At 39.0% G+C, this 22537-nt stretch overlaps 1 protein-coding gene across 2 annotated transcripts in view; it reads right to left on the bottom strand.

The window, feature by feature from the left end:
- Positions 1-22537, bottom strand: part of RABGAP1L (RAB GTPase activating protein 1 like) — a 740636-nt gene that overhangs the window by 194745 nt on the left and 523354 nt on the right. For both annotated transcript variants that reach the window (XM_027565384.1, XM_027565383.1), the window contains exon 18: positions 14843-14884. In XM_027565384.1, the coding sequence (XP_027421185.1) occupies positions 14843-14884 (42 nt within the window). The remainder of the gene's footprint in view (positions 1-14842; positions 14885-22537) is intronic.

Here is a 22537-nt window from a genome sequence, read left to right as displayed (position 1 = left end):
CTCAATATGCCAGCAAATTTGGAAAACTCAGCAGTGGCCTCAGGACTGGAAAAGGTCAGTTTTCATTCCAATCCCAAAAAACGCAATGAAAAGAATGCGCAAACTACCACACAATTGCACTCATCTCACACGCTAGTAAAGTAATGCTCAAAATTCTCCAAGCCAGGCCTCAGCAATACGTGAACCGTGAACTTCCAGATGTTCAAGCTGGTTTTAGAAAAGGCAGAGGAACCAGAGATCAAATTGCCAACATCCGCTGGATCATGGAAAAAGCAAGAGAGTTCCAGAAACACATCTATTTCTGCTTTACTGACTATGCCAAAGCCTTTGACTGTGTGGATCACAAGAAACTGGAAAATTCTTCAAGAGATGGGAATACCAGACCACCTGACCTGCCTCTTGAGAAATCTATATGCAGGTCAGGAAGCAACAGTTATAACTGGACATGGAACAACAGACTGGTTCCAAATAGGAAAAGGAGTACGTCAAGGCTGTATACTGTCACCCTGCTTATTTAACTTACATGCAGAGTACACCATGAGAAACGATGGACTGGAAGAAGTACAAGCTGGAATCAAGATTGCTGGGAGAAATATCAGTAACCTCAGGTATGCAGATGACACCACCCTTATGGCAGAAAGTGAAGAGGAACTAAAAAGCCTCTTGATGAGAGTGAAAGAGGAGAGTGAAAAAGTTGGCTTAAAGCTCAACATTCAGAAAACGAAGATCATGGCATCTGGTCCCATCACTTCATGGCAGATAGATGGGGAAACAGTGGAAACAGTATCAGACTTTATTTTTCTGGGTTCCAAAATCACTGCAGATGGTGATTGCAGCCATGAAATTAAAAGACGCTTACTCCTTGGAAGGAAAGTTATGACCAACCTAGATAACATACTGAAAAGCAGAGAAATTACTTTCCCAACAAAGGTCCATCTAGTCAAGGCTATGGTTTTTCCTGTGGTCATGTATGGATGTGAGAGTTGGACTGTGAAGAAAGCTGAGGGCCGAAGGATTGATGCTTTTGAACTGTGATGTTGGAGAAGACTCTTGAGAGTCCCTTGGACTGCAAGGAGATCCAACCAGTCCATTCTAAAGGAGATGGGTCCTGGGTGTTCATTGGAAGGACTGATGCTGAAGCTGAAACTCCAATACTTAGGCCACCTCATGGAAAGAGCTGACTCATTGGAAAAGACCCTGATGCTGGGAGGGATTGGGGGCAGGAGAAGAAACAGATGACAGAGGATGAGATGGTTGGATGGCATCACCGACTCGATGGACGTGAGTTTGAGTGAACTCCGGGAGTTGGTGATGGACAGGGAGGCCTGGAGTGCTGCGATTCATGGGGTCACAAAGAGTCGGCCACGACTGAGTGACTGAACTGAACTGAACTGACTGATGATGATATATTTTTTCTGATATAAATCCCTCATCCATTAAATGTACTATTTATAAAACTCTAAAACTTTAAAATTCCTTGATTATCTTGTATTAGCTAGAAGCCCAAATTTGTGTTTGTTAGCAGTTTTAGCATTCACTGGATAGAATACTAAACCAATCTATCTGCAAAATGAAATACAGTACAGAAAAAATTAAAAACAAACTAAACACTCACTCAACAAATTATGTTGAAAGGGGAAACCAGTACAAAGGAACAGCAATGTCACCGAATTTCAAGTCAGTTCAGTTCTATTAGTGTTTCTATTTCAAAAGGAGCAGTGTTTTGCTGCCACCTACAGGGCAACAGGCATTCCTTCATGAAAGTTACAAAACTAACTAAAGGTGTAAAAACCATTGCAAACCCATTACTTCATATTTTCAGGTCTTTATCTTCTGATTTTGTAACCTAAATAGCCGCTGCAGAAACTACAGCCTTAATTTCAGTCCTTCATTAGGTCACCAACTTCAACCTCAGAAACAGTTGTTTTTTTTAACCCAAGTTGGTAAACCAAAGACTAGAGAGAACTAAAATCCATTTTCTATTTTCAAGTTGTTTTGCTCTTCACTTCATGTTTTCTAACCCTGTGTGGTATTCAAATATGGTCCCGCAAGGAGAGAGCCTCTGGAATATGAATTGATCCTTCTTTCTGGCGTCAACAGAAAGGAAAAGGGGAACTGCATTTTGAAAGGTCAAAGGAATACTTAACCAACCAGCACAGTGCTGAATAAAAACTGACCTTTTTACTTTCAAATAAACAAGGCCCTATTTTATTTTACTTTATTTATGGGTTACATCAAAGAGTTCTCGGAAACTCCCTACTTAAAAAAAAAATGTTTATTGGTAATTTGTGTTTCTATTTTGTAAATTTTTATTGAAATATAGTTGACTTACAATGTTGTATTAGTTTTCACGTATATAGCAAGATGATTCACTTAAGCACATATATATGTATGTACTCTTTTTTAACATTCTCTTCCATTATATATTATTAGAAGATATTGAGTATAGTTCCCTACAATCCACAGTAGGTCCCTGTTGTTTATCTATTTTATATATACTAGTTTTATATATAGTAGTGTGCATATTTTAATCCCAAACTCCTAATTTATCTCTGAGCCTCCCCCATTTCGCCTTTGGTAATCATAAGTTTATTTTCTACATCTGTGAGTCTATTTTTTTTTTAATTTCACATGTAAATTCAGTTCAGTTAAGTCACTCTGTCGCGTCCAACTCTTTGAGACCCCACAGACTGCAGCATGCCACGCTTTCCTGACCAGTGCCAACTCCCAAACCTTGCTCAAACTCATGTCCATCAAGTCGGTGATGCCATTCAACCATCTTATGCTCTGTCATCCCCTTCTTCTGCTTTCAATCTTTCCAAGCATAAGAGTCTTTTCAAATGAGTCACTTCTTTGCATCAGGTGACCAAAGTATTGGAGTTTCAGCTTCAGCATCAATCCTTCCAATGAATATTCAGGACTGATTTCCTTTAAGATGGACTTGTTGGATCTCCTTGCAGTCCAAGGAACTCGCAAGAGTCTTCTCCAACACCACAGTTCAAAAGCATCAATTCTTTGGTGCTCAGCTTTCTTTATAGTCCAACTCTCACATCCATACATGACTACTGGAAAAACATAGCTGTGACTAGACGGACCTTTGTTGGCAAAGTAATGTCTCTGCTTTTTAATATGCTGCCTAGGTTGGTCACAGCTTTTCTTCCAAGGAGCAAACGTCTTTTAATTTCACGGCTGCAGTCACCATCTGGAGTGATTTTGGAGCCCAAGAAAATAAAGTCTGTCACTGTTTCCACTGTTTCCCCATCTATTTGCCATCAAGTGATAGGACTGGATTCCAAGATCTTCGTTTTCTGAATGTTGAGCTTTCACCATCCCCTTTTTCTTTCATCAAGAGGCTCTTTTTCTCTGTCCTACTTCACTTAGTATGATATCTCTAGGTCCATCCATACTGCTACAAGTGGGATTATTTTTTTCTTTTTATGGCTGAGCAATAGTCCATTATGTGTATGTGTATATACACACACACATATATTCTACATTTTCTTTATCCATTCATCTGTCAATTAATACTTAGGTTGCTTCCATGTTTGACCTCTGTAAATCTGTATAATATATTTGGCTATTTGTATAATAAATGAAATGAACATTGGGGTGCATGCATTTTTTTTTTCAAATTACGGTTTTCTCCAGATACATGAACAAGGCCAAATTTTAGACTTCGGGCGTTTTCTATTAAGACTCTTTTCTTGATTTGAAGATACCAACAGTAGATGAGCTTTGCTTTATAAATTAGGTTTTATGGTTCAAGCAACAACCTTGATAATCCAACATGAATTAGCTGAAGCACAATCCACACTTCAACCCGGGTACCTCTTCTGTCTCCCTTTTAAAGGAGCTCCTATAATACACTCCAAAAACACAAGAGAAGACTCTACACATGGACATCACCAGATGGTCAACACCAAAATCAGATTGATTATATTCTTTGCAGCCAGAGATGGAGAAGCTCTACACAGTCAGCAAAAACAAGACCAGAAGCTGACTGTGGCTCAGTCATGAACTCCTTATTGCCAAATTCAGACTTAAAATGAAGAAAGTAGGGAAAACCACTAGACCATTGAGGTATGACCTAAATCAAATCCCTTATGATTATACAGTGGAAGTGAGAAACAGATTTAAGGGACTAGATCTGATAGAGTGCCTGATGAACTATGGAATGAGGTTCGTGACATTGTACAGGAGACAGGGATCAAGACCATCCCCATGGAAAAGAAATGCAAAAAAGCAAAATGGCTGTCTGAGGAGCCCTGACAAATAGCTGTGAAAAGAAGAGAAGAGAAAAGCAAAGGAGAAAAGGAAAGATATAAGCATCTGAAGAAAGCCTTCCTCTGCGATCAAAGCCTTCCTCGGCCATCAATGCAAAGAAACAGAGGAAAACAATAGAATGGGAAAGACTAGAGATCTCTTCAAGAAAATTAGAGATACCAAGGGAACATTTCATGCAAAGACGGGCTCAATAAAGGACAGAAATGGAATGGACCTAAAAGAAGCAGAAGATATTAAGAAGAGGTGGCAAGAATACACAGAAGACCTGTACAAAAAAGATCTTCACCAAGATAATCATGATGGTATGATCACTCACCTAGAGCCAGACATCCTAGAATGTGAAGTCAAGAGGGCCTTAGAAAGCATCACTATGAACAAAGCTAGTGGAGGTGATGGAATTCCAGTTGAGCTATCTGAAAGATGATGCTGTGAAAGTGCTGCACTCAATATGCCAGCAAATTTGGAAAACTCAGCAGTGGCCTCAGGACTGGAAAAGGTCAGTTTTCATTCCAATCCCAAAGAAAGGCAATGCCAAAGAATGTTCAAACTACCGCACAATTGCACTCATCTCACACGCTAGTAAAGTAATGCTCAAAATTCTCCAAGCCAGGCCTCAGCAATATATGAACCGTGACCTTCCTGATGTTCAAGCTGGTTTTAGAAAAGGCAGAGGGACCAGAGATCAAATTGCCAACATCCGCTGGATCATGGAAAAAGCAAGAGAGTTCCAGAAAAACATCTATTTCTGCTTTATTGACTATGCCAAAGCCTTTGACTGTGTGGGTCACAATAAACTGTGGAAAATTCTTCAAGAGATGGGAATACCAGACCACCTGATCTGCCTCTTGAGAAACCTATATGCAGGTCAGGAGGCAACAGTTATAACTGGACATGGAACAACAGACTGGTTCCAAATAGGAAAAGGAGTCCATCAACGTTGTATATTGTCACCCTGTTTATTTAACTTACATGCAGAGTACATCATGGGAAACGCTGGACTGGAAGAAGCACAAGCTGGAATCAAGACTGCCGGGAGAAATATCAATAACCTCAGATACGCAGATGATACCACCCTTATGGCAGAAAGTGAAGAGGAACTAAAAAGCCTCTTGATGAGAGTGAAAGAGGAGAGTGAAAAAGTTGGCTTAAAGCTCAACATTGAGAAAACGAAGATCATGGCATCCGGTCCCATCACTTCATGGGAAATAGATGGGGAAACAGTGGAAAGTGTCAGACTTTATTTTTTTTGGCTCCAAAATCACTGCAGATGGTGATTGCAGCCATGAAATTAAAAGACGCTTACTCCTTGGAAGAAAAGTTATGACCAACCTAGACAGCGTATTAAAAAGCAGAGACATTACTTACCCAACAAAGGTCCATCTAGTCAAGGCTATGGTTTTTCTTGTGGTCATGTATGGATGTGAATGTTGGACTATAAAGAAAGCTGAGCGCCAAAGAATTGATGCTTTTGAACTGTGGTGTTGGAGAAGACTCTTGAGAGTCCCTTGGACTGCAAGAAGATCCAACCAGTCCGTTCTAAAGGAGATCAGTCCTGGGTGTTCTTTGGAAGGAATGATGCTAAAGCTGAAACTCCAGTACTTGGCCACCTCATGCGAAGAGTTGACTCACTGGAAAAGACCCTGATGCTGGGAGGGATTGGGGGCAGGAGGAGAAGGGGACGACAGAGGATGAGATGCTGGATCGCATCACTGACTTGATGGACGTGAGTTTGAGTGAACTCCGGGAGTTTGTGATGGACAGGGAGGCCTGGTGTGCTGTGATTCATGGGGTTGCAAAGAGTCGGACACGACTGAGCGACTGAACTGAACTGATAATATACTCCTCAGGAACCTACCAGTAATTCTCATGGCCCCACTGAGCAGATGCTACAATCCTACAGATGGGCATTGCGATGGAGGAGCATGGAGACAAAATGGACACATTAGCAACTGCTAACAATGAAAATAAGAACCATCCATTTTCTAAGTGTGACTGTGAATGTTTCCTTTAATTGCACATGTGTTTTCTTTTCCTCTTCCTTCCTCATGTGTTTTCTTTCATCCCTCACTATCACTTTTAAATAATTTAATTTTGAATGTTTGATCACAGTGTAGTAGATGCTTAGCAGCACAGAGGGGTGTCCGGGGGAGTTTTTAAAAATACTGATGCTTAGGCTTCCTTGATGTTCAAATGAAACTGTTCTGTACAACTCAGGATCAGAAAATGTTTAAAGCTTACTCTAGTTACAGGACATTCTGATATAGAGTTAAGACTGAGGATCTTTGCTCTGTACATTAATAACTCAATGTCTGGCAGGCCATGGTCCACGGGGTTGCAGAGTCGGACACAACTGAAGCCACTAAGCACACATGTACTTCTTACCCTCCTGGTTCTGGAACTGCCTGCATCAGATCTAGAGGCTGAGAGGAAGAATTTGGAAATGTTCCATTTAAACAAATTACTTGGGATTTAGGTGGTTCCAAAGTACACTAATGATTAATAATCACTGAGTTCTATTGTTGTTGTTGTTTAGTCACTAAGTCGTGTCTGACTTTTTGCAACTCCATGGACTACAGCATACCAGGCCTCCTTGTCTCTCACCATCTCTAGAAGTTTACCCACATTCATGTCCATTGAATCAGTGATCTATTGCTGAAGGGACTCACAATGCTCTGATATAACTAAAATAAATTGGGATAGTCTCTTACTGAAAATTGGTGGGAAGATTTATTTTTTCTTTGAAGGAGGAGAAGGAAAAGCAAGAAAAAGAGATTTGCTTCCATACATTAAGAGGACTGTCAGACACTACTTCAAACAACTTAAGGAAAGGGACTGTGTGTTCACTGTTGTATCCATATCATTAAGCACAGTGTCTGGCTCACAGGAGGTGTTCAAAAGTCCTTTGCTGAATGAACACATAAATGAACGAATGTTATTAGTATACAATGTGTTTTACTGGGTCCACTCCCAGAGGGAATGGTAGATGAGTTGGTAGATAACAAATGGAAGATTACAACATGACAGGTTATTACAGGTGAGAAAACAAGGATGTCCTACAATGGTATAGAAAGAGGTTATTTCAGCTGTAGAAGGATACTGGATAAGGAAGCAGGTTGAGACGCACAGGGCATGGCTTATTAGAGAGCTCCCAGCCTACTGAGAGCAGGGCAACCTGGAAGGTTTAGAAGGAGGCCAAAATATGAAATACAAAAGATTATTTCTCCTATGAAATACCAGACAGATTTCTGGAAAGACGTTTCCATGATACAAAAATCAGGCTTACTGCAGCAGGCTACTGACATGAGAGAAGTTTGGTTAAAGAAAGAGATGTTTCAGTTCAGCACGTAGATTCTGTTTGATATCCAAATCAGAATCACACAAGCTAAACTGGAAAAAAATTATCATTTTATCATTTATCAATTTATCATTCTCCCCTCACAGCATCTCAGCCTTTTCATAAGCAGTGGGTGCATGCAGCCCTCATGACAGATACCCACAGAAGGCCTGGCTCTAGTGACCACAGGAGACTGCGTTTCTAGGCCACAGGGAACATCTCCTTCCCAACACCACTCTTTCAAGACTGAGGGAGACAGCCATTTTATCTATACATACAGACAAACACAGAGAGACAGGCAAAATGAGGAGACAGAGGACTGTGTTCCAGACCAAAGAATGTGGCAAACCTCCAGAAAAAAAGACCTTAATGAAATGCAGATAAGCAAGCTACCTGATAAAGAGTTCAAAATAATGATCTTAAAGATGCTCATTGATCTTGGGAGAAGAATGGAAGAACATAGAGAGAATTCAACAAAGAAACAAAATATAAGAAATTACAGTCAACTGAAAAACACACTAAAAGGCTTCAACAGCAGAACAGATAAATAAACGTAAGCACAAATCACCACGCTAAAAGAACAATGGAAAACACCCCACAGAGCAGCAGAATAAACAAAGAATTAAAAGAGGTGAGGAAATGTTAGGGGCCTCTGGTACAAGATCAAGTGGAATAACAGTCACATGAGAAGAAAGAATAAGCCAGAAGGATTATTTGATGAAATAATGGCTGAAACCTTCTCTAATCTGGGGAAGGAAACAATCATTTAGACCCAGGAAGCCCTGAGAGTTCTAAATAGGATGAATCCAAAGAGAAACACACTGAGACTCATTATGGTCAAAATGGTAAAAGTTAAGGATAAACAGAGACTCCTAAAACCAGCATGAGAAAAGTCATTAATTACTTAAGGAAAACCCCATAAGGCCATCAGTAGAATTTTTTCATCAGAAACTTTACATGCCATAAAGAAGTGACATAACATATTAAAAATGCTGGGAAAAAAACAAACACACACACACACCAACAACATGCCAACCAAGAATTCTCTACTGGGAAAGTTACCATTCAGAATTAAGGAGATGTATTACGAGTTTTCCAGATAAGCAAAATCTAAAGGAATTCATCACCACTGAATTGGCCTTATTAGAGATGTTAAAGGGACCCCTCTAAACTTAAAAAGTGGTAATTAATAATGAGAACATATAAAATTAAAAATCAATCTAAAGGCAAATAAATACTAAAGGTAGTGGATCAGTCACTTGGGTAGCATATACGAAGGCTGAGACAAAATTATTAAATAAAATTAAAGTACAATAATTAAGATATATGTAGTAAACTAAAAGGTATAAAATGTGTCATTAAAAATATAATACGTATGGAGACTGTACATATATAGGATGTTGTATGTAAACCTCATAGTAACCACAAAGAAAAAACTTATATTATTAATAAATACACAGAAGAAAATGAGAAAGAAATCTAATACTAAAGAAAATCACCAAAAAATCAAGGGAAAAGAGAAAGAGAAGAACAGAGAGGAGCTACAAAAATGACCCGAAAAAATTAACAAAATGACAGTAAGTCAATTGTTGTTTAGTCACTCAGTCACGGCCAACTTTTTTGCAACCCCATGGGCTGCAGCCTGCCAGGCTACTCTGTCCATGGAATTTTCCAGGCAAGTTTACTGGAGTGGGTTGCCATTTTCTCTGTCAGGGGATCTTTCCAACCCAGGGCTAGAACCCACGTCTCCATGTCTCCTGCATTGCAGGCGGATTCTTTACCAAGGGGTAGAGAGAGGAGAATTTCTACATGTAATAATAGCATACAGATGTACTGTAGTACTTACTAAGTTATAGGCACCAATCATATATAAACTCATTAGACTCTAACAACAATCCTATGTGATGCGTGTTACTAATATTCCCATTTTAAAGACAGGGGAAATGTAAGTTACCTAAAATGTTACTATTAGTTGCTCAGTTATGTCTGACTCTTCATGACCCCATGGACTGTATAGCCTGTCAGGTTCCTCTGTCCATGGAATTCTCCAGGCAAGTATACTGGAGTGGGTTGCCATTTCCTTCTCCAGGGGATCTTGCCAACCCAGGGATTGAACCTGGTTCTCCTGCATTGCATGCGTATTCTTTGCCATGTGAGCCACCAGGGACGCCAATAAGTTACCTAAGATCACTGGATAAACTGTTGAAGATGGGATCTGTTCTCAGGAGGCAGAAGAAGAGTAGCAAGAAAAGCAAGTACAATGCTAATGCTGTTTTGAGAACTATTGAGAGATCAAGTTAGATAAAAAATAGAAAAGACGTCAACTAGATTTCATTAATGACTTGATCAAAAAAGCTACAATAGCATGGTAAGGAAACATACCATAGTAAAGACCATTGAAAAGCCAATAATATAAAAGGTATACTTAATAACCTTTATATAATATACACAGCCCCTCCAAGACAGGGCTCAGTCTTCTAAAATTTAACCAGAATCAACTGACTTCCCTAAAAACATTCCAGATATTTCCAAACGAAAGTACATAGCATTGGAGTCTTCAAAACTGAGGCATTTCATTTGTCTCAGTTCAGTTCAGTTCAGTTGCTCAGTCGTGTCCGACTCTTTGCGACCTCATGAATCGCAGCACAGCAGGCCTCCCTGTCCATCACAAACTCCCGGAGTTCACTCAGACTCATGTCCATCGAGTCAGTGATGCCATCCAGCCATCTCATCCTCTGTCGTCCCCTTCTCCTCCTGCCCCCAATCCCTCCCAGCATCACAGTCTTTTCCAATGAGTCAGCTCTTCGCTTGAGGTGGCCAAAGTACTGGAGTTTCAGCTTCAGCATCAGTCCCTCCAAAGAAATCCCAGGGCTGATCTCCTTCAGAATGGACTGGTTGGATCTCCTTGCAGTCCAAGGGACTCTCAGGAGTCTTCTCCAACACCACAGTTCAAAAGCATCAATTCTTCGGTGCTCAGCCTTCTTCACAGTCCAACTCTCACATCCATACATGACCACAGGAAAAACCATAGCCTTGACTAGACGGACCTTTGTTGGCAAAGTAACGTCTCTGCTTTTGAATATGCTATCTAGGTTGGTCATAACTTTCCTTCCAAGGAGTAAGCGTCTTTTAATTTCATGGCTACAATCACCATCTGTAGTGATTTCGGAGCCGAAAAAAATAAAGTCTGACACTTTCCACTGTTTCCCCATCTAATTCCCATGAAGTGATGAGACCGGATGCCATGATCTTCGTTTTCTGAATGTTGAGCTTTAAGCCAACTTTTTTACTCTCCACTTTCATTCTCATCAAGAGGCTTTTTAGTTACTCTTCACTTTCCACCATAAGGGTGGTGTCATCTGCATATCTGAGGTTATTGATATTTCTCCCGACAATCTTGATTCCAGCTTGTGTTTCTTCCAGTCCAGCGTTTCTCATGATGTACTCTGCATATAAGTTATATAAGCAGGGTGACAATATACGACCTTGATGGACTCCTTTTCCTATTTGGAACCAGTCTGTTGTTCCATGTCCAATTCTAACTGTTGCTGCCTGACCTGCACATAGATATCTCAAGAGGCAGATCAGGTGGTCTGGTATTCCCATCTCTTTCAGAATTTTCCACAGTTTATTGTGATCCATACAGTCAAAGGCTTTGGCACAGTCAATAAAGCAGAAATAGATGTTTTTCTGCAACTCTCTTGCTTTTTCCATGATCCAGTGGATGTTGGCAATTTCAAAATTATTATAATAATTACTTTTTAAGTTGCTTTGTTTTTCTGCCTGATTTAAGGATCTGGGGAGGGAGGAGGGAGGAGGGTTCAGGATGGGGAACACATGTATACCTGTGGTGGATTCATTTTGATATTTGGCAAAACTAATACAATTATGTAAAGTTTAAAAATAAAATAAAATTAAAAAAAAAAAAAAAAAAAAAGGATCTATAAAGGTACGAATCTAGAAATTCTGATTTTTCAAGAGTATGGTTGCTAACAGAAAGTAGTTTTGCAATATGGATCAAAAATTAAAATGTGATTACAGTTTGACCAACAATTACATTCTTAGGAATTTATCCTAAAGATACCATATGCAAAGATGGAATTTAAGGATGTTTGTTACAGCTTTGTTTAACAGGGAAGTCTAAAAACAATTTTAATGTCCATAAAAATTAAATATAAAATTGGTTAAATAAATTATGATATATACAATAGAAAAATAAGCAGTCATTTAAAAGGCTAAGGAAGTTCTATGTGTAATAATAGCTCCTGGGTGACTGTAGTGCTTACTAAGTTAACAGGCACCAATCATATATTAACTCATTAAACCTTCACAACAATCCTATGGAATAGGTATTACTAATATTCCCATTTTAAAGATGAGGAAACTGTAATTTACCTAAGATCACTGGACAAATTGTGTAAGATGGGATTTAAACTCAATCAGTCTGACCCTGTGCTTTTAACCACTACATGTGTATTATAACACAGAAGGATATTTATAATATTATATGAAAAGTCTTGTTCAACAGAATTTTTAAAAGAAAATAAATATATGTTAATCCTTTCACATTGTACTTCAAGATGTACTTACTACCTCCCCATCATCTTATCTGTAACCCTCAAACCCATATTAAAACATATTTATTTATATACACATGTATATGTATATGAGTGCATGTAGGTAGGTAATACATGCTTACATATTCAATAGACTAGAGCATGGGAGAAAGATTTTATACTAAATTTTTATTATGGTTTCCTCTAAGGTAGGGTTATAAATGGGCTTTAGCTCTGTAATGTTTCTATGCTTGTGGTCAGGGTGGAGGGAAACGTTCTGCCATTTACTTTTAATCCTTGTCAGAAAGCAAAGAATCTATTCTGATTAGAAGTTTTCTCTGGCAATATGAAGTCACTCAGATTAATTCTCACTGATCATCTCCCATCTATTATAATGTACTATGCTATGACTACTGAATGCATCATATAATCACTAAATTAGATTTTTAGGAGTATACCTAGCCTACCTAATGGATTCTGCCAACAGCCTAAATAATTTAATGATGCTACTATAAGGAATCATTGTTTTAGCTGAGTAGCTTTCTAGCCACCTGGTAGACTGTTTCTCGAAGAAGGCAATGGCACCCCACTCCAGCACTCTTGCCTGGAAAATCCCATGGACAGAGGAGCCTGGTGGGCCGCAGTCCATGGGGTCGCTAAGAGTCGGACAAGACTCAGCGACTTCACTTTCACTTTTCACTTTCATGCATTGGAGAAGGAAATGGCAACCCACTCCAGTGTTCTTGCCTGGAGAATCCCAGGGATGGGGGAGCCTGGTGGGGAGCCGTCTATGGGGTCGAACAGAGTCGGACACGACTGAAGCGACTTAGCAGCAGCAGCAGCAGGAGCAGGCTGTTTCTAACCCAAAAGGAAATAGCTCCCATTCAGAAAACAGATGTTATAAATCATACTGAGCAACAGAGACATTCACCTATGTTTATGTTGTTTAAAAATGTTATTAATTCAGCTATACCTTTGCTAAGTCAAAAGATTTCAAACAATCTGGGGCCTTGGTTCTATCAATTATCAGCTGGGGGAGAGAATTATTAAATGGTTTTCTCTGATACAGTTTATGGTTCTCCTACAAATAACATCTGGATATTTAATATATGCTAATGAGATGATCTATGCTAACACTCAATGCTCAAGTGTTAGCACTGAGTGCTCAAGTAATGTTACTTACCTTTCTGATTCCCCTCATCATAAGAAATAGAGAGAAATCCCTCTGCAGCTATACTGAAAATTGGTTAGGCTAGGTTCATTAGCACTTTCCACTATCCCTAAGTTTATTATTTTTATATAAACAAGTTTACATTCTTTCATCTGACAGATTAGAAGCTAAAAATTAATCACTGTCAGATGTGTTTTGGGGTATTCTTTTTCTAGGCAGGAGCAGTCAGATCAGTTAAGTATACTTAGGTACAGCCTATGTGTACTGATTCTATGTGGGGTCAGCGCCAAAATTCAAACAAGAACTCCTAAAGTAACTTTGTCAAATGAATTGTTCATATCTAAACTCAAAATGAAAAATATGAAGTACACTGTATGTACATTTTAACAGAATAAGATAAGGAGCAGTAGCCATGTCTTGAGTTATATAAGGCCCATGTAATGTGATGCCTTTGCTTTCATAAAAGTATTTAATGGTTAAGCAGGAAAGCTCTCCTAAAATATCAAGAGGTTCTCTGAAGCTTCAAGTTACGATCTTTGGGGAAATGTGGAAGACTTATGGGGAATCTAGTAATAAATTCTGAGTAACTTCATGAAAATAACAGTAATCACAATAATGACAGCTACCATTTATTAGGCAATACAACTTTCCATTACGTTAAGGGATTTTATGGATCCTATTATTTAGCAATCCTACAGATTAGTTTTCATTATTATCTCAAAACTCAGGGTCTGAGCACTGTGTAATTTGCCCAAGGTCATACACTAGAGCTGAAATTAGAACCAAATCTATCTGAGTCCAGTGTCTGCAATTTTAACAACTACATTTTACTAGGAAAAGGGTGAGCCTGCATCTTTTTATAAACAAGGCAATTTTCACCCTCAATAATAGAACTTCATTTTTAACCAAAGGACAAAAACCAATCAGGTTATTTTCATCAACTCTGCAGCAAATGTCTTGCTGTTACCACACTTTAAAAGTTGCATTAATATGTTGATATAAAATCCAAAGAGGTAATTATAATTGAATTCTGATATGTCATATAAATTTCTAGCTATCAGAGAAAGAACTGCAAATTGCAAGTAGCAGTTTCTTTTTTAGTCAGCATATTACAGAAGCTTTCTAATAATTCAATTATATGTTTAGCTACCTTTAGAGATGTTATTATCGTAAGAAGCATTTTAAGAAAAAAGCTGGCATCATTTTGACAGAGAACAGGTTTTAACTTTTTCTCATATCATCCAACTCGAATGAATGGAAATATTTTTATATGCTGCTGAAAAGAGTGTTATGATATCAAGATTAAATGGATTATAAGAAAATCAAACTTAAAATACACAACAACAAAAGATGGGAGGAGAGAAGAGCAGAGTTCCTCAGAGAAGTCGTTTTTTGTGTTCAAGAATCTAGAATGAGTCAAAGGTTGTAAACTGAATGATGCTCAGTTCCAAGGGCAGAGAGATACGGTAGTTTGGTTAAACATAAAAACAGACTTACCTTTAGGAGAGCCAAGGCTACATGAAAGATTATGTTCAAACCCTGAAACAGAAAAAGAGAGTCAAAATCAATAATCACATCTATCACTATTTTGTTATTTTCCCAAGACCTCCACATATCATTAATAAAATCTGATTGTTTTCATTTCCACATACAATAATAATTAAATGAGATTTTTTAAAGGTATTTTTCTTCTCTGAGAGGCTTATTATAAATTTTAGGTCCTTTTTAACTGGTGCTTACATAAAATTATTGTTTTTACAGTAAATTACTTTTCTCCAGTCTATTTCTGGTTCAAGGCCTGGAAAAATCAAGTTCCTTGATCAAAACTGCAGTGACACTGAAGTCTAAAATTATTAAGTGAAATTTCCAAGTCCTATCTGTGTTATATGGTTACACTGCCCGTCGAAAACAAAACAGAGAACAAAAGGTGTTTCTGGTAACCGAGGCAGACTATGTGAGGGGGTAAGCGTCACACTGGATTTCTACTACCTACCATGCTAATTGTTTTGTGGTTTTAGTGTTGGTTTTCAAGAAGTATTTGTACAACTAGAGGTTGTAATTAGTAGCTATCTCCTAGACTTCCTTGTCTTTTTCTTCCTGAAAACCAGAGCAACATTTCTTCAGGAATAAAAAAAATTAAACAGCTTGCTAAGAAGCCATACTGGAGCTGAATTTTGACTCTGAGTGAGATGTTGAGATATAGAAGTCAAGAGAAAGGAATCTTAAATGCTCAAGATGACAGAGGCAGAAACAAAACTGCCACAGAATATGCTGTTTCTTTGCCATGCAAGTCATCAATCAAGAGAAAAAAGACCTTTCAAATTTGAGCTGATATTTCCCATAAGTTCGTATCTTCCCATAACTATGTGGCATGCCCTCTTCAGCTTGGTCACAAGTATAATCTAAACTACCTTTTGGACATGGAATTGTACTAGATGCGCTATGCAAAGAATTCCTAATGAACCATCCTTTTACTATCTCCAAAATCAGAAGCAAGGATTAGGACTAGGACCGAACATATGATGTAATGGCAGAAGAGATGAATGATAAACACAAAATATTTGGTTGAAAGTTTTGAATGTACTGAGTTAATTCTTTAAGAAACCAAAGCAGTAAAATGCACAATCAGGCCAGGAGACAAAATCAAATTGACAAAGAGTTCATTACCACACCAAGCAATGATTCTAGACTAGTTTTGACCACCATTAGAAAAAAAAATACCAGAGAAGGCAATGACACCCCATTCCAGTATTCTTGCCTGGAAAATCCCATGGACGGAGGAGCCTGATAGGCTGCAGTCCATGGGGTCACTAAGAGTCCGACACGACTGAGCGACTTTACTTTCACTTTTCACTTCCATGCACTGGAGAAGGAAATGGCAACCCACTCCAGTGTTCTTGCCTGGAGAATCCCAGGGACAGCAGAGCCTGGTGGGCTGCCGTCTATGGGGTCACACCGAGTCGGACACGACTGAAGTGACGCAGCAGCAGCAGAAAAAATAGAGAGATAGTACTATAACAATAACAAAAATAATAATTATAAAACAACTTGGGTTACGATTAAGCAGAATTTGCTTTCCTAATCTAAATTTGGATCCTCGCCCTCTAGCTGCTGCCTACTTGTAGGCCCTGCTTCACATTCCCTCCATCTCCCACACCACAACCACTAGGCATAGTCCAACCGGAGTGCTGTGCTCATCAACCTGCCATGAAGACCAAATCCACAGTGTCTCTGATTCTTAGTTTTTTTTTTTTCAATCACTGTTACTATGTAAGCACCTCTTGTCTCTACTTCTCTAATCCCCATAAACCTCTGGCCTTCCTCCTAAGCCCGTCTCCCACCCTTCCATCTCCTTCCCAGACCCCTTCAGAGTATTCCACTCCATGTTCAGCCAACTTAGCTATGCTCTTGACCTTCCTGCCAAACATTTTCCCCACCTCCATGCTTTCACACAAAGAGTGAAATCTAGGGATCCAGATAGCAACCTGTATTACGATTCTCATTTTTCAGAGTATGAACTTGATTACCTAAGTTATATATGCATTTAGTAGTTGCAGGCTAGGATCATTCTCCAAAGCCTTCCAAATGAGTAGTCTAATGGCATTTTCACCTCACAGTGTTGGTGTAAAATATATAAGTGCTTATTTGATGACCAAATGATTAAACTATACTAGGTATCTCCAAGTTTTCTGGGATTTGTTCTTTTCCATATGGACCCAACTAGACCAATTTGTAGAGTCACCATCAAATAATAGTAAGTAACATTTTCTTCAACGATCTCAAACTATTGGACAATTGAGCTATGGAACACACAAAGAAGAATTTAGGGAAAAAAGGATCTGTAAATAACCAAAACAGCTCTTGCTAACAGCAAGGAAAAAACTGATTCAAATTTTAATTTCACTTACACTTAGAATTAGTAAAGAATCTGCCTGCAATGTAGGAGACCTGGGTTTGATCTCTGGGTCAGGAAGATCCTCTGAAGAAGGAAATGGCAATCCACCCCACTATTCTTACCAAAGAATCCCATGAACAGAGGAGCCTGGCAGGCTACGGTCCATGGGGTCTCAAAGAGTCAGTATGACTAAAGCAACTAAACAACATGATTTTATTGTTTATAGGTATCAGAAGTAGCAAGCTAAAAGACAAAGTATGTGCTAGACGGGATTAGGGACATAGCCTATAGAGACAGTTACCAGAATCAAAATATTGTACTTGATAGAAGGCAAACTTTAAAAAATATATATATAGCTATCTGGGCTCATCTAATGACATCAATAGCCCTTCAAGAGCTAATATTAGTTTACTGTGATAATCTCAGAAATATTAATGAATGCTTATGTTATATTTGAAACACTGTGCTTAAGAAGAAAGCACAGTCTGTGTTTTAAATAAAAAGTAGTTTTTTTAAGTTTGGGCAGCTAAAGAGGTAACTTTCATTTATTAGAAAATTTTATACAAATAAATTATTTAACTAAGTTCATAATGTACCTGCTTATGTGAAACCCTAGATGTTATCATAAAAAATGAAGAAAAGTAAAGACTTCATAAGCTTTAAACTGAAGTAGAAAAATAAAAAAAACTGAAGTAGAATAGTGTGGCCAGACTATACAAACAAAGACACAATATTTCCATACCTCTAGATTGCTGGAAATTAGAAAAAAACATGCTATTCTGCCAAGTTCTTTATTTCACTACAAAATCTATCCTGATTTCCTAATAGAATAAAAAAGGCAACTTTAGTTAGATATTTTAAATTATCTATTTTTCTCTTTTAGATAAGACTTATTCCCATTTAGGAATATAATTAGAGGTATCATTAAATGATAGTAACTTCCATAGGCCAGCATTCAGGAAGCACAAGTAGGTTTCTTTTAAGATGACAATGTCAGTGGAAGCTTTGGTCCTCAGCCTGCTAGCCAACAATGAAGTACATTGTAAGCAACCATTCACTCTTCCAAGCCACAAAATGAACTAAATACTCCATTATTTCATTGCCCACTTACTCTTACATGGTCCAACATTTGTCTAATTAAGCTGAAATATATTAAAAAAAATTTTTTTAAGGAAAAGATGTCCTACACTTTCAAGATGCCTCCCTCTTCAGAAATATGTAATCTATAACAATTTGTTTTTCACTGAGGGGTAAATAAGTGTTCCTAATAGAATTGAAAGGGCTAAGGTATTTAAAGAATTATTAAGAGTGAAAATAACAGGTAAATACACTGTCGTGGCTACTTACCATTTATATGCAAAGTCTAACTCCAAGGGCAAGATAATAAATGAGTCAATATCCATTGACTATTTCCTACATGTAAAGATCTAAATTAATTACACCATAAACACATCCTTACTTAGTCCCACAACAACCTGAAATTCCATTTTACCCACAAAAAAATTAGATTTAGAGAAGTCAAATTATATTTCCTAAGGTCATACAGCTCTTTAGTGGATTTTAACCTATACAGTATAAGTCTAGAAGTCATACTCATAACCACTGTTAAGAGAAGATGGCTGAATGAATGAATGAATACCTTAGCTGAGTATTATTTAATGTGGCTTCTAATTCTTAAAGGATTAAAGTCATTCTTCCTATTTAAAGGCAAATGTATTTTGAGAGTACACTTGCCTTTAAATATACTTTTCTCATGAACTTTTTGAGAGTTCATGAGAAACGCTGGACTGGAAGAAGCACAAGCTGGAATCAAGATTGCCGGGAGAAATATCAATAACCTCAGATATGCAGATGACACCACCCTTATGGCAGAAAGTGAAGAGGAACTCAAAAGCCTCTTGATGAAAGTAAAAGAGAGTGAAAAAGTTGGCTTAAAGCTCAACATTCAGAAAACGAAGATCATGGCATCAGGTCCCATCACTTCATGGGAAATAGATGGGGAAACAGTGGAAACAGTGTCAGACTTTATTTTTCTGGGCTCCAAAATCACTACAGACGGTGACTGCAGCCATGAAATTAAAACACGCTTGCTCCTTGGAAGGAAAGTTATGACCAACCTAGATAGCATATTGAAAAGCAGAGACATTACTTTGCCAACGAAGGTCTGTCTAGTCAAGGCTATGGTTTTTCCTGTGGTCATGTATGGATGTGAGAGTTGGACTGTGAAGAAGGCTGAGCGCCGAAGAATTGATGCTTTTGAACTGTGGTGTTGGAGAAGACTCCTGAGAGTCCCTTGGACTGCAAGGAGATCCAACCAGTCCATTCTGAAGGAGATCAGCCCTGGGATTTCCTTGGAGGGACTGATGCTGAAGCTGAAACTCCAGTACTTTGGCCACCTCATGCAAAGAGTTGACTCATTGGAAAAGACTCCGATGCTGGGAGGGATTGGGGGCAAGAGGAGAAGGGGACGACAGAGGATGAGATGGAATCGTTGACTCAATGGACGTGAGTCTGAGTGAACTCCGGGAGTTGGTGATGGACAGGGAGGCCTGGCGTGCTGCGATTCATGGGGTTTCGAAGAGTCGGACATGACTGAGCAACTGAACTGAACTGATATTTTGAGAGTAAGGAGGAGAAAGACTAATAATAGGTGACCTCTATCAAAACCAAATTTTATTATTTGTCTCCATATTAAAAACACAAAAACCATCTGACTGCTTGCAGGACGTGAAGCAATAGAAACTCAGCTTGCTGCGAAAATAAAGGGTCACCACCTTTATCCAGTGACAACAGACTGAGCGACAACCTTCTGGGTATGAAGTAGTTCCTTAACTGCCTGGGAAGCTGCTGTATCAAAATTTAGTCACAGCCTGGAAAAATCTTCACTTTAAAGAACACCTACAAGTAATTGCCTCAAATTAAATAATTGCTCCAAAGTGCAGATCATCGTGTTCCTGGGTAGGCCAACAACTGAGCACCCACCACCGTGTATAAAGGAAGGCTGACAGCAGAGCACTCACGGAAACAAAGACACGAGTGTCTTGGCTCTGATGAGCAGGCAATTGCGGGCTCAGAGGGGCTGACAGATTGTGTGAGAAGCTGTCAAGAACCACCCTGACAGCACTGAGAACAAACACGGAGAAGGCAGTGTCAAAGAAGTGCCAAATGTGCATCAGCACTTGGGTCCTTAGGGAGCAGCATAAATGGGAAATAAAAAGTATGTGGAAATGGAGATCCAAGCAACAAGGCAGTGAAAAATGATCAGACAGGTAAACGGAGCAGACTCAAGGATGAACACAACTGAAGCTGGAGAAAATGGGTGCTGCTCTTTTTGAGCCATCCAGTGTGGGACACGTCACTCCAGGAAGGGGCAACGACTCACTGAGACACCATTTAGAAAGCATATTCAATGAACTGAGCTCTTACTAAGTATTCAATAAACGCTAACAATTATTATTCAGAGAAGGCAATGGCACCCCACTGCAGTACTCTTGCCTGGAAAATCCCATGGGCGGAGGAGCCTGGTAGGCTGCAGTCCATGGGGTTGCTAAGAGTCGGACACGACTGAGCGACTTCACTTTCACTTTTCACTTTCATGCCTTGGAGGAGGAAATGGCAATCCACTCCAGTGTTCTTGCCTGGAGAATCCTAGGGATGGGGGAGCCTGGTAGGCTGCCGTCTATGGGGTCGCATCGAGTTGGACAGGACTGAAGTGACTTAGCAGCAGCAGCAGCAATTATTGTTAGGTTTGCATATTTATTGCCTGCCATATCTTACATTTTATATATTGTTTTCACTAGTTCTCTCAATACTCTAGGGCATTTATGTTACTGCCACAATTTTAGAGATAAGGAAATTGAGGACCATACACATCACACTGTTAGTAAATGGTAAAGCCGGGATTAGAATTTATGTATGTCGGACAAAAAAATGCCCATGCTTTTTTTTCACCAATTCCATCTCTATTGCAAAGCCAGTGAGATTTTGGTGAAATATCTGTTATGAATGAAAGGTGGTCATAATTCTCAGACACTTTTCCCATTGAGAGGCAGAGTCTTGGTCCTTTCCTTTTGAATCTGGTGAGACTATCTTACTGCTTTGACCAACAGAATATGATAGAAGTGAAACTATACCAATATTCTGTGCTCAGGTCTTGTAAGACACTGATTGACGGCTTCTATATCCTATTTCTTGGAGTGCCCTCTTGGAAGCCAGTCACCAAGTAAGAAGTGCCATTACACTTAGACTCCCATGCTCTAAGAGGCTGAACACAGAGGAAAGAGCATGCAGGACACATGCTGTGCACAGAAAGAGGCCAAGGAACACCCTGGTGAGTGAAGATGTCATCCTGAAAGTGAATCCTCCAGCCTCAGGTGCCCGAGCTGATGCCAAGTGGATCAGAGATGAAGCACACAGATAAAGTCTTCCCAAATCCCCTAGTTATGAAATTGTTAATAAAATAAATAGATATTCGCAATTTTTTAAAAAAACTTTCACTTTGAAATAATTTCTAACTTGGAAAAAAGTTGCAAAAATAGTGTCAAGAGTTTTCTGCTCAAACTTCACCCAGCTTCATCAAATGTTAACATCTTACAAAACCACACTACAACCACCAAAATCAAGAAAGTTGTGTTCAAATTTTTTTAAGTGTCCCACTAACAATTTTTTTGCTGGTCCAGGATCTAATCCTGATCATACATTGAATTTAGTTGTCGTGTCTCTTTAGGTTTTCTCCTGGGATAGTTTTCAGTCTTTATCTTTCACGAACTTGACTCTTGTCAAGAGTACCGGCCAGTTATTTTGTAGAATGCCCCTCAATTCGATCTGTCTGATGTTTCTTTATGATTAAACTTAGATTATGTATTCTTAGCACAAATACCCCAGATTCAATGCTGTGTCAGCCCATTTTATCAAGAAGCTACATAATATCAATAATGTCTTGCTCCAAAATCATTGTTTTAAAGTCATTCAGATTTGGCATAGTTTGTAACATCAGGTAACCAGAAAGAATCCCTTTGGCTTCTCTTTGATAAATTTCTTACTTCTGTGATATGCACTGAAATTCTTTTCTTCCCCCACAGAAAAGAGAAAGTGACAGATAATTACCACACAAATACAAAGAAGTAAATGCTGCTGCTGCTAAGTCGCTTCAGTCGTGTCCGACTCTGTGCGACCCCATAGACGGCAGCCCACCAGGCCCCGCCGTCCAGGCCCCGCCGTCCCTGGGATTCTCCAGGCAAGAACACTGGAGTGGGTTGCCATTTCCTCCTCCAACGCATGAAAGTGAAAAGTGAAAG

This window comes from Bos indicus x Bos taurus, chromosome 16 (assembly GCF_003369695.1).
Source record: "Bos indicus x Bos taurus breed Angus x Brahman F1 hybrid chromosome 16, Bos_hybrid_MaternalHap_v2.0, whole genome shotgun sequence".
In the NCBI taxonomy this organism is placed as follows: Eukaryota; Metazoa; Chordata; class Mammalia; order Artiodactyla; family Bovidae; genus Bos; species Bos indicus x Bos taurus.
Note: the sequence above shows the minus strand (reverse complement) of the source record. Positions and strands in the feature narration are given on the sequence as shown.